The sequence below is a fragment of the Nuphar pumila genome, chromosome 4 (assembly GCF_984573655.1).
Source record: "Nuphar pumila chromosome 4, dmNupPumi1.hap1.1, whole genome shotgun sequence".
NCBI classification, from domain to species: domain Eukaryota; kingdom Viridiplantae; phylum Streptophyta; class Magnoliopsida; order Nymphaeales; family Nymphaeaceae; genus Nuphar; species Nuphar pumila.
In genome coordinates, this window is record NC_143252.1 from 119,842,990 (window position 1) to 119,855,869 (window position 12,880).

The 12,880-nt window shown below is 37.0% G+C and overlaps 1 protein-coding gene across 1 annotated transcript in view; it reads right to left on the minus strand.

Annotated features, from left to right (window-relative positions):
• Nucleotides 1-12,880, minus strand: part of LOC149840816 (ribonuclease H2 subunit B) — a 125,914-nt gene that overhangs the window by 89,637 nt on the left and 23,397 nt on the right. Inside the window, exons 3-4 of the mRNA XM_090003364.1 lie at nt 4,007-4,108; nt 2,085-2,161 (exon numbers count right to left, since the gene is read on the minus strand). Coding sequence (XP_089859490.1) covers nt 2,085-2,161; nt 4,007-4,108 — 179 coding nt within the window. The remainder of the gene's footprint in view (nt 1-2,084; nt 2,162-4,006; nt 4,109-12,880) is intronic.

A 12,880-nucleotide genomic window follows, 5' to 3' on the forward strand; every position in this document is an offset into this window, starting at 1 on the left:
ATTAAATGATGATTTATGTTTGATGAATTTCGGTTTTAGTATGACTTTTTTAAAATCTCGTTTGGTTCAGCCCTTTCAATTAACATCAAGGATAAACTGCTATTTACTGGTTTTTCCCTGTGGAATATTATTTTCCTGTTCTTGACAGCACGTAATATGATCAAAATGTTTAGTTAGTAAATTCGTTGAATTGATTAACGATGTATGAACACAAGTAGATTTATGCGACAACATAGACTGTTTCGCCGAATAGATTCTTTTAGAAGTCATCGGTATCTATGTCAGTGCGAAGTGAAAAAAAAAGGGAAAACTTATGACCGAGCCTATGGGTCAGTTTGAGGCTAGCATCTGAGTTGCCAAGTCAGAATATTGAGGGTTCCTTAGTGGCCCTCGAGTTTTAAATGAATACACAAATAAATTGAAATATGGTAATTTTAGCCTAACTGTTTAAAGGTACCAAGGCATTTGTGCTTATTCGGTTTAATGGTACCGGAGCACTCTGGGTGGAACTACACAACTAAATGAATAAAATTGGTAACATACCTATTTAAGGTATGAATGATTGGGAATATACTACTACTGTAGTATGATTTATAATTTTTGTAAATCACAGTGTCTTTGGGGTACTGGGTTCAGATCAAGGAAAAACCTGAAAAGTCAGGCAACAAAATTATTAAGATAAGCAACTCACTCAGACTTGGGCTTACCTTGGAGAAGGTAGGTGGTACACAACTCCGGGGACATGTGTTGTTTAGCTTCGAGTGGCAATAGTTCGTTGGTCTCCAATCCTCGGAGTTAAGGGACCTGGACTACCAAATTGTCCTAGGTGATAGCTTCAAGTTCTTCTGCAAAAGTTAGGGATGCATCATGTTGTTTGGCCTTTGAGAGGTTATGTCGGTTATTTAACCGCTCTCTTACGATTTCAGTTTCAGTTAGACATTCGGGTTAATAAAATACCAAACATAATAAACCCCCGAATGTTCTCTTTTGTTATGGTTGTCTTGGCCTGCAAGTACCCGCGAGATAATTCAAAAGAAACTTAAATTAAACCCTTTATGTTTTTCAATTATATGAAAGTTTATGAATGTATTATTTATTTTATGTTAGTTCATGAATAAAAAATATGATATGCAATTGATTGGTTTCTTGTTACTTGTTAAAATATGTCATGCTTTGTCTCAGCTATCCTTTTCTTTGAATATTAAATTAACTTGCACATGCTTGTTACAAAGTACATCTGCATAATCATAGTCTTCTCCTACTCAGACTGGTTGTAGTCTGATTCAAATTATTTTACCATTTTTCAAAAGAAGAATAAAGGAATCAGGGTGGTTGCGGGGTGATGTTCGGGTCGTGATACATGAGTTGTTGATGTTCCCAGGATCTTTAGAATTAGTCTAGTGGTTTCAATTATGTTGTTAAAATGTTCAAAACACTTTGCTTATTATTAATTGCTATTAGAAATGAAATAGATGGTATTTACTTTGATTATCCCTGTGACGTGCCCGAGATGCTTAACCTAGTTTAAATTAAATATTTCCACTGTTATAAAAAAAATCTTCAAAATTTGGGTTAGATTTCGGGTCATTACAGTTTGTGGTTTGGTTATATTAAATATGTGAAGTGACCCAGGTCCTTGGAAGGTTTTCCGCAATTGTTTAAAAAATAAATAAATCTACTATTTTTCGAGGATCAGTTGGGGTCGTTACGGTATCATGTTATTTTAAGTCGTTTAGGCAGAGCTTGGGATGAGATGCTCTCCATCTAGATCTTGAACACTCACAAGGCTTTCTTTACTTCTTGCAGCATTTACAGAAAAGTTTATTTTATTCTAATTCCTGTCTTCTTTTCTTTTCATGATTCACTTTTCGCTTACAATACCTATATCATCCAAAGGAACACTCAATGCCAACATGGATTTCCAGACTAAAGAGAAATTCATGGCTACAACAAAGAATATTATCCAGAGCTACACAATTTTTCAAATAATCTCCCAACTATGACTGGTAAAACAGGAAAGATACAAAATATACTGTTGCTCTATCTGATATAAGAAAATGTAAATAGAACCATGATTAACTGACCTTCATTCGAGCTTCCTCAAAAATAGGCAAGAAAATAAAAACAGGATCAACTGGAGTTGCCGCATACAAGCCTCCATCTGTATATCAAGGGAAAAGAAAATGATAAATATGATTAGTGATACAGACTTCCATTACTATGGTAATGTTGACCAAGCGCTTTTGTAGTATACAGGCAACATGACAACGATGGGATTTAATTTGATATTCCCAAAATTCTGATGGTCTAACTTTCTTTTTCCAGTAAGACTTTGACATAGTGCCAAATTAAACTTCATCAGTCTGAAAGAAAAGATATTAACCACTTAGGTAAGTTTGCTGATTTTAGCATGAAAAACAGTTCTTTACTCAGGAATTCAGGACCCATGGATGACCAAGAGCCAACTGGGCATTGTTATAACTGGAAAAGAAAAGACCAAAGCCTTTGATGGAGGCAGATTCTAAACCTCGTTCACGGTGCTACATATTGTGAAAAGCATTTAGGCTAGTTACACAAATTGTTGATTCCATAGCATAACAAAATCTTAAAGGTGATGAAGCACAAGTATAGTGCACAGTTTTAAAAACCAATAACTTGTTACTCGAACCAGCATGGGTACTAAGCCAGGTCGGCTCAATGACTCGGCCACGTCATGATAACTTTATGTTTTATATAAAACATGCATATAATGTGTTTGTTATATAATACTATATAGCATATATAATATGTATTACACTATAGATATATGTATAAAAACTAATTTTTTATAATGTTTATTATGTAATATTATTAACATATGTATATGCATCCTTTTATATATAATACACATAATATGTAATATTATACGTCATATTTACTATATGTAATTATGTATAGAATGTATAACATGCCCGTGTCTATTGTTAAGAGTCTCTTATAAGTCTAGTATTGTGTTAGTAGTACTTAATGAGAGTGAAAGTCATTGTAGTCATTCCTATCCAGTTTTTAGATGTTTTGCTTGTATGTATTTATGTTGTAGGGGTATTTTAGTCATAAAATGTAGTAAGAAAAAGAGCCCCTCTTATATCGAAATGCACTAGCCCGAAAGAATGCAATGAAACTACTTTTTCTCACTTCTTTTTTTCTCCAATATGGTGTCAAAGCCATATTTGCAGCAAGAGGAGGATTGATTGAAGTTTGAGGGAGGAGGATGCATGCAATTCATCGTTCTGCACAGTGTTAATGGGAGGCATCCTTGATAGTGCTGACATCATCATTAAGGGGGGACAACTGGATTGAGGTTGTGTCTGACCTAGGCTTTTGAGAGTTCAGGAGTTTAGAAGACTAATGAATCAAGTCTCACACAATTGGGGTGAGGTTGGATTTTCTAAAAAAATTCCAAGAATTCCTGAATTTTGAAGTTCATATCTGGATAGCACCGAAAATCTGCATAATATGACTTTTAGTTTTTGAAGTGTTGGGTATTGTTTTGGTCCTTTCTATTAAGAAATCTGAGCAATCAAGTCTGATATCGTTTGGATGAGTATTTCATGAGTCATTACTTAATGAAGTATTGATACGTGAGCAATCCAGTCTGATATTTAATTATTTTATTGAGCCACTACTTAATATTTAAGGAGGGAAAGTAACATATCCATGGAAAAAGAGTTCCACCAAAAGAAAAAGAGCTAATAACACTTCCTTCTGAATAGATTCCCCACACCCCCCAAAAAAAAAACTATTGTTGTATCTCTTTTCAAGGAAGCCTTCTGCAAAAATTAGCACAGAAAAAAGGAGTTGAGACAAAGCACCAGAAGATGACTGACTGAACTCCCACAACAGTAGTGAAAATCTTTGCAGAAATTTTAACTATAAGTTCATACAGCCCATAGGAGTGACTAACTTCGTTTCACTAATGCATAAAACCAATACAACTTCATGTGAATCATTCAATTGCATAGTGTACCTTCACAAACATAATCTCCAATGAACCATGAACCAAAGGGCTGCTTAAACCAGTGGAGTTCCTGTAAGGTTCCATTGATCAGCACATATGAGGCTGGTGATCCTGTTAAATTTTGTAAAACATTATTCAATATATGCTCAGACTCCAGAGAGCTGCCATCAGGAAAAACATAAGCTTCGAACACTAGCATCAAATCTACAATTAACAGAAGGAAGGCCAGTAGAGCAAGGAAACTGGATCAAATGCCAAAACTGAAGAGGAAAGGTCCCCAAAATTATGAATATCAAATATCATATTGTAATAAACAAATACACCTCTCCAAGCTAACAGGAAATTGTAAGTACTAATGAAATTTCTTACTCCCAGAAATTGTCATTTCCTCTAATGTGGACAACATACAACATGTTGTGAAGTGGACTGGAAACATAGCTTTACAGGGAAAATCGCTGCACTGATAATACTTTCATAAATAAAATATCCAGAACTCATTACCAACAAGAGAAATTCTGGCTAAGATTTTTAAAAAAAACATACACCACATTGGATAATCAGAAGCTGATGAGATCTCACATGTTTTACAGTTTATGTTTTCTGTCATAAAAGAGAACAAACAAACATGGCTAAGGGTAATTCCTAAACAATAAATATCATGGCAACCTCTGCATCATACGGTTAGGAGTCTCTAGTTTGTAAGAAACCCTCCAAGATTCAAACTCTATTGCTTGTTACACTTTGTCAAGCATTGCCTTCTACACATGATAAGGCTCCGTATGGGAGAATGCTAGTGGTGAGAAATGATGGGAAAGGATGAATTCAGTTTGAAGTCCATCTTGTGCTCTTATTCAGATTTGTTAGGATGAATTCCATTTGAAGTCCATCTTGTGCTCTTATTCAGATTTGTTAGGATGAAATCCGTTTGAAGTTTATCTTGTGCTCTTATTCAGATTTGTCCTACTGTGTGCTAAAGTTCACCAAGTGCATTTCGCTTTTTTAGAGACAGAGAAGGGCTGAACCTGCTCCAGAAAAGAAGTAATTGAGGGCTTCCAGTTTTGACTAACTATCCACTTTTCTTCATTATCCAAATTCCTCATTTTTTAAGTGTAGTGACAAGACCAATTGTAATATCTCGTATTTTTTCATGATTTTTAAAATTAAAAAAAAATATAATTTCTAAATTATCTATTTATTCAAAATTGATAAAATCATGGGAAAATATTTAAAATAAAGGTGATGTCACCCCCCTTTTCTAGTTAACTTAAACCACTAAAATACATAATATAAAACTGAGTTGTATCTCCCTCTCTCTAGAATTCTTATTCTAGAGAGAGAGAGGTAGAGAGAGAGAAAAAGCAAGGAAGCAAAAATCATGAGGTGAAAGGAAAACAAGAAAAGAAAGAAAAGGAGAAGAAGAAGAAAATTATTTTTTTCTAAACATCCATCGATTTTCTATCTTTTTTGGATCTTCGATTCAAGGTACGGGTTTCTCTCTAATTTCTCACAAGAAGGAATACGTATACTATAAATCGATTTAAGCATGAATTTGTTTGGGAAAGGGGAAATCTGATTTCATGTATATATATATATATATATATTTAATTTTTTTTATGATGGTTGATTTCCCCTTATGCATCAAAGCCTAAAAATAAACATGTCGATTTTATGGTTCATGCATCTGAGTACATGTGCATATACATATTCAGATTTGATGACTTTTACATCTACGAATAGGCATATCGATTTTCGATTTTCATTGCTTATGCATATCAAATATACATATGAATGCATATATTCAGATTTATTGATTTTTATTGTTCATGTCATTGAATACATATATGAATATGGATATGTTTAGATTTCTGACCATGCAAAGATGAACATGTATTTAAGTTTAGTGATTTCATTAAACCTACATCTACTTATGAAGTTCCAATTTGATTTTCATGACATGCATCTAAAAATATATATGGAGTTTCAAATCTGTTGATTTTGATATTCATACATCTGAATTCATGTTATCGATTTTTTTTAATGTCCATACATGCTGAATATATATATATATATATATGTATATATATATATCAGTGTTGTGAAAAGCGTTGAGGCGTAGCGAGGCGCTCCACCAAAATCTGAGGCGAGGCGTAAGCCTCGAGGCGCAAAGCGTAAGCCTCAAAAAAAAAAATTAAACTTAAAAAAACTATAAAAATGATCTAAAATTATAAATAAATAAGAAATGCTTTATTGATTAAGAGCCAACCAACACGAAATAAAAAAATCTCAAATAAATACGAAAAAAATATGAAATTAACATGTAAAAGTAACATAAATGGCAAAGAACAATAAACATCCACTTGAGCCTTTTTCTATAGCTACAGTTGGAAAAACCAAAAGGAAATAACACACAAACATAAAAGCAAGAACTGTGGAAGGTGAAGTCCACTGAACATTACAAACAAGAGAACAGTAAAAGAGAAAGGTCCCATCAATATACTAGAGATAAATTGGGCCGTTGATCCTTTTCTCTTGGTACCAGAAATGTGGACAGCCTAAACGCACAACGAATCAAATGAGTGAGTTTAAGGAGGGGAGAGAAATTCAGCAAATTCATGTCAACTATTGTAACAAACATAAATAGAAATTTCAAGCAATTGCACATAAAGATTCAAGCAGCCTAGCATGCAATATGGTGAAAATTGGTCTTCAAAAATATCAAACAATTTCTCGAGAAAGAAAAAATCCCAGCGACAACAATGAGCCAATGTATTTCCATCGATGAAGAGAAGAACATAAGACACAATCGTTATGTGGATGAGTGAAAAAATCAGCCTTTGGATGTAATCGGAAAAAGCTTTCTTTTGGAAGCACTAGACATAGTGGTGCTCTGATCTCGAGTGGCACCTTAAACTCGAGATGAGGGTTGCCAAGGGAGCGGAGCAACCGCTTCATCTTGCCCAAGGTGATAAACCCAGAAAATTGTTACCGGAAAATGCAAAGGTCGCCGGCGGCGAGTGGTGGCCGGCGACAGCAGTGGCGGCGGCGATTGGTAGCACGATGGTGGCTGTGAGTCGCTGGCACGGCTGTGAGTCGCTGGTGAGTGGTCGCACGACAGTGGCTGTGGTCGCACGGCGGCGGCGAGTGGTCGCACAACGATGATCGGCTATGGGTGGTGGCCGACTGCGAGTGGTGGCCGGCGACAGCAGTGGCGGGGGACGAGAGGGGACAGAGTGGAGAGAGAAGGGGCGAGGGCTTTCCCTCGCCCCGAAGCGCCTGTGTCTTTTTTAAAGACACAGGCGCTTCGATCTTTCGAGAATACGGGCCCGGATCCAGGTCGAACTCGGGTCCGGGCCATCCGATTTTTAATGCGCGCCTCACTTTGAGGCACGCCTCGCCTCAAGGCGTACGCCTCAAGGCGCATGAGGCGTACGCCTTAACGGTGTTGCGCTTTTTAAGTGCGCCTCAAGGCGAAAAGGGCCTCGCCTCGAGGCGAGGCGCGCTTTTTGCGCCTTGAGGCGCGTTTTTAACAACACTGATATATATATTCAGGTCTGTCAACCTTCTTGATCATGCATCTGATTAGTGCATATAGTCTATGTGTAACGATTTCTTTAAGCCTGAAAATAAAATTTGTGTTTCAGATTTGTATATTTTTCCTGTTTCAGACTTGTCAATTGTCGAGTTACATATACTGTTTTGGTTAAGATCTGTCGAGATATATGTTTATATTATTTTAGATCATATATGTCGAGATCTATGTCACATGGGTGCGGGTGCGGGTGCGGGTGCGGGTGCGGGTGCGGGTGCGGGTGCGGGTGCGGGTGCGGGTGCGGGTGCGGGTGCGGGTGCGGGTGTGGGTGCGGGTGCGGGGATTCGGCACTTCCAAAAAACCCGGGTGCGGGGGTGCGGCAGGGGCAAAAATATAAAATATATATATAAGGGGGTCCGGGGGTTCCCCCCGACGCGGGTCCCGGGGGGCTGGCTGTGGGTTATAGGGGGCAGCGCCCTCCCCCCCCTCCAGAATTTTTTTTTAAATTCCGCAGCCCATTTCATAGGGAAAAATTTTTAAAAAAAATGGATCAAAATGACCCTGGGTGTGGTCAATGCACACAGGGTCGGGTCCGACCGCACCCGCGTCGACGCGGGTGCGACACCCTGCTAGTTGAGTCCCTGTGACATAGGTCGAGATACATGCTCATGCATCTGCATATGTTTTTATATTCAGTTTTATCGAGTTTAGCACTAATATATATATATATATATATATATATATATATATATATATATATATATATATATATATTATATGCAAACCAGCATGTATAGTTGCGTACACAGATCTGGCCGACACATTACGATAATGTACATGGATCATCCAGCATATTGCCCACCTTGTACAAGTCTGGCCAACACATGTACATGTTTGTGAACATGTACATGGATCAGCCAGCAGACTGGTTCTTGTGTACCTTTGATCTAGCCGACCCATGTACATGATTAAGATCATGTACATGGATCAGCCAAAAGGCTGGTACATGGTTACTTATGGTCTGACCGACCCATGTATATGGTTCAGCAAGCATGTTGATTACCTGATTAATTCAAGTCTGGCCGACCCATGTACATGATTTTGATCATGTATATAGATCAGCCAGCATGTTGCGAGCTTGTATATTTTCATCTTGGCGGACTCATGTGTTAAAAATAAAATTGTATTCAAATACCCGATAAGGGTATTTTTGTCTTTTATCATATAGTACAGTCCACTAGGGATTAAAATGTAATTTAGCATTGTAATAAATAAACTGTCATACAGCTTAGGCACAACAGTCAAAATATGACTCTTGTGCAGCAGTCCAACTAGACTTTGGATTGCCACCCAACAGTCATAATAATGACTGTTGGAAGGCAGTCCAAAGAGTTGGACTGCCTCCCATGTGTTGGAGTGAGGCTCTATAAATAGAGCCTCACTCCCTTGTCATTCCTCAATGCTTTTAGAAGCATTTGAGGGTTTTCTCTAGAGTTTTTTCTCATCTTATAGGCTTGTATGCCTCTTGTGCTGTTTTGGTATTTTTATCTCTCTTGAGATTGTATTTGGTCCATTAGTGACCAATTTTAAGTGAGTTTATTAAAGTCCTTTGTTGGCATTGTGTTTGTTTCACTATTGTTCCATTGTACCTTGTTTCATTATATCAAAGCTAGGCTCTTGAAAGAAGGAGAATCTCGTGAAGGAAGTGTTCTTCGATCATTGCTCTATCTCCTCTATTCTAAACTCTAAGTATTTATTATGGGAGAAAGAGAGTCTGCCACCATTATCACCTACAAACTCAATGAAAACAACTACTTAATGTGGGTGACGGCTATAGAGAATCATATCAAAGGAAAAAAATTGTGGGGTTTTGTTAGTGGTTCTACTAGTGAACCACAACTCAAATTGACTAGAAGAGAAGGAGATCAAGTCAAAGCCTTGCCCGAAGAAAAAAAAAACAGCCTTGGAAGAATTTCAAAATAAATTGAAAGATTGGGAGGCAAGCAATGCACAAATACTCTCATGGTTTATGAATACCATGGAGTTCAAGATCGCCACCAATATCATCAAATTCAAGAAGGCATGTGACGCATGGAGCTTTCTAAGAAGTACATTTATCCAAAAGGATATGGCTAGACTTTATTATCTCCAAGACAAGGTACGTAATTCAAAACAAGGAGATAAAAGTGTAAGAGATTTTTACGGTATTTTATCAAGTATTTGGGATGAATTAGCCATGTTGGAACCAAAATGGAAAGGTTCGGCTATTGATATGAGAATGACCCAAATGGAAAGAGAAAATCTTTTCTCCTTTATTTATGGCCTTCGACCGGAATTTGAGCAAGTAAGATCTTCCTTACTTTATAGGACCACTTCTCCTTCTATAAGTGAGGCCCTTGCTCAAATTTGTCAAGAAGAGACAAGACTTGGAATGCACAAGTCTAATGATGAGGTCCTTGCCATGGCAAGGCTCGAAAATTTTGTGAAAACATATAAACCACCTCACTTTGAGAAGAAGTTCAATGGGTAAGGACACAATGGAAGAGGATACAAGGGAGGATACAAAGGAAAAATTATTTGTCATCATTGTAAGGAACCCGGACATATAAGACCGGAATATCCCAAATTTAAAAAGGCGGCCGCCTTAAGTGAAGAACCTCAAGAATCAAGAAAAGGGGGCAGCTTCAATGAATTAAATCTTGCTCAAATAGCAGAAGTCGTCTCACAACTTCTTAAGGTTGCACTTTTTACATCCGGAGCAACCATCTCTTCCTCGTCTCCTCCAGGTAAGACCTCTTGGATTCTAGACTCAGGTGCTTCTTTCCAAATGACTCATAATGAATCTCTATTATCCGATTGCACTAAATCATATTTCTCATGTGTGTCAACTGTCGATGGTACCTCTTTAAAAGTCAAAAGCTTAGGAAACCTTGATGATATTTCAAAAAAAAATCTTTGTTCCAAAAGTGAGTCATTCCCAAACTGGATTTAAATCTTTTTTCGGTCTCTCAAATTGTTGACTATGGTTGTAAAGTATTCTTCTCCTCTAAGGCGTGTTGGGTGGCACAGGAAATCCATATGGGTGGATGGCTACCACAACCACTGAAGTTGTGTGGATGAGAGCACTACTTTCCGATATGGGTGTTGATGTCTCAGAACCTTCAAAGTTATGCTGTGATAATAAAAGTGTCATAGCCAGCAATCACACATTTCACGAGCGAACAAAATACATTGAGATGGATTCTCACCATTGCATTGCCATATGTCCAGTCCGAATTTCAGATTGCAGACTTCTTCACCAAAGCTCTTCCACTACCTCAATTTTTGTATCTTCTTAGCAAACTTTCGATGATTTCCTCAATGCTTTTAGAAGCAATTGAGGGTTTTCTCTAGAGTTTTTTCCCATCTTATAGGCTTGTATGCCTCTTGTGTTGTTTTGGTATTTTTATCTCTCTTGAGATTGTATTTGGTCCATTAGTGACCAACTTTAAGTGAGTTTATTAAAGCCCTTTGTTGGCATTGTGTTTGTTTCACTATTGTTCCATTGTACCTTGTTTCATTACATCATGTACATGGATCAGCCACAGCTTGGCGGACCCATGTACAACAAAATGGAATTTCAAAAAGAAAACACAAGCATATTATAGAGACTACAAGGACACTTCTTATTTCTAAGAATGTTCCCAAAAACCTTTGGGTCGAAGCTGCCCTAACCTCAGTATATCTCATAAATAAGATGCCTTCAAAATTTTTATCAAATAAAATTTCTTTTGAAAAATTGTTTAAGCATAAATCTGATTATCAAAGACTTAGAATTTTTTGTTGCAAAAGTTGTCTCAAATGATAAATGAGATAAATTATCTTCTAAGGTTATTCCATGTGCTTTCGTTGGGTATTCTGAAACACAAAAAGGGTTTAAATGTTATGATATCAAAAATTATAAACTCCTTGTCTCAAGGAATGTTAATTTTGATGAAAATGAAAGTGGATTTGAAGAAAATATGTCATAAGATGTAAATGTTGATTACGCTTTCTTATTTAAACTACTTTCAAATTATGAGTATGATGATAATCAAGACACTTATGTGGAGCCCTCTATTGAGAGCGGAACAACAGTTGAACCAATAGTATACACTAGAAGAAATAGGAGCATAAAATCTAAACCAAGATGGTCACGAATCATTAGAAGTTCTCTCTGAACAAATTATCATTCGTAGATCTGAGCGAACATCAAGGATTCCCAATAGATTTGTTTCTTATGGCTCCTTTATTGATACTGGTGTTATTCGGATACGGGTCGGGGACTAGGACTGGGACCCGATTCATACTTATACATATTTTCCATGGGTTGTCTGTTGTATTTGGGTCTGATGTCATATTCCACACCCGACCCACATTGTATTATTAATATATTAGGGCACGATGGTGAGTCGATAACTATGATCACACATCGACGCCCCTTTTTACATCGCCTCATCTTCTTCCTTTGCACACACATAGTCTGGTGTGATTCCTCACATGGTATCAGAGCAAAACCTCATCTGATATTTATCCAAGGGTGCAAAGTTGATCCCGGAAGGCGTGTCTGCAGAGATCAACCTTCGAACTCCAGGTTACGGTGATTGTGACTTTTCTTCTAATCTTCTCGTTAACTCTCTCTCTCTTCTAATCATTCTCTCCTCTCGTTAACTCCCTCTTTTCTAATCATTCTTTCTCCTTTCTAATCGTTCATTTCTCTTCTTAGATCTCGACAGATCTAAATTTTAATCTTGGATCTGCGTCTTTCAATTTTCAGATTTGCGTCTTCTATTTCTCGGTTTCAACCGTTCCTTTTTCTCTCAGATTTGATCATCCCATGAGATTTACCTTATTGTTTGTTTGTTTGTTTTTGAAATTTGATCCCTTCATCAGATCTATCTTCTCTTCTCAACACGAACCCTCTTTTTCTTTAATTTGTGACATTTAAAAACAGATCTACATTCTCTTCTGGAATTGATAGCTAGTCTGATAGCATTTGTGCATATCAAAATTATTCTTGTGCAGTTCTTTAAACCCCACACAAAAAAAATAAGGGGTTAACAGATCCACCTTTAAAATCTCTATTGTACGTACATTTTCACGTCTGCACAGTATTTTTTGTTTGCGGTCTGAACAGTGATTCCTCCAAAAAAAAAGAATAGATAGACTGTTACATCAGATTGCTGCGTTAGACAGATAATTTCAAACTATTCTTTGATTTGCTTTTGCCCCCTTTCCCATTTTTGCTTCATTTATGGATTCTCCATCTCTTCCATCGAGTTTTCTTGGTCAACTTATATCCGAAAAACTCAACAATTTCAATTACCTAACTTGGA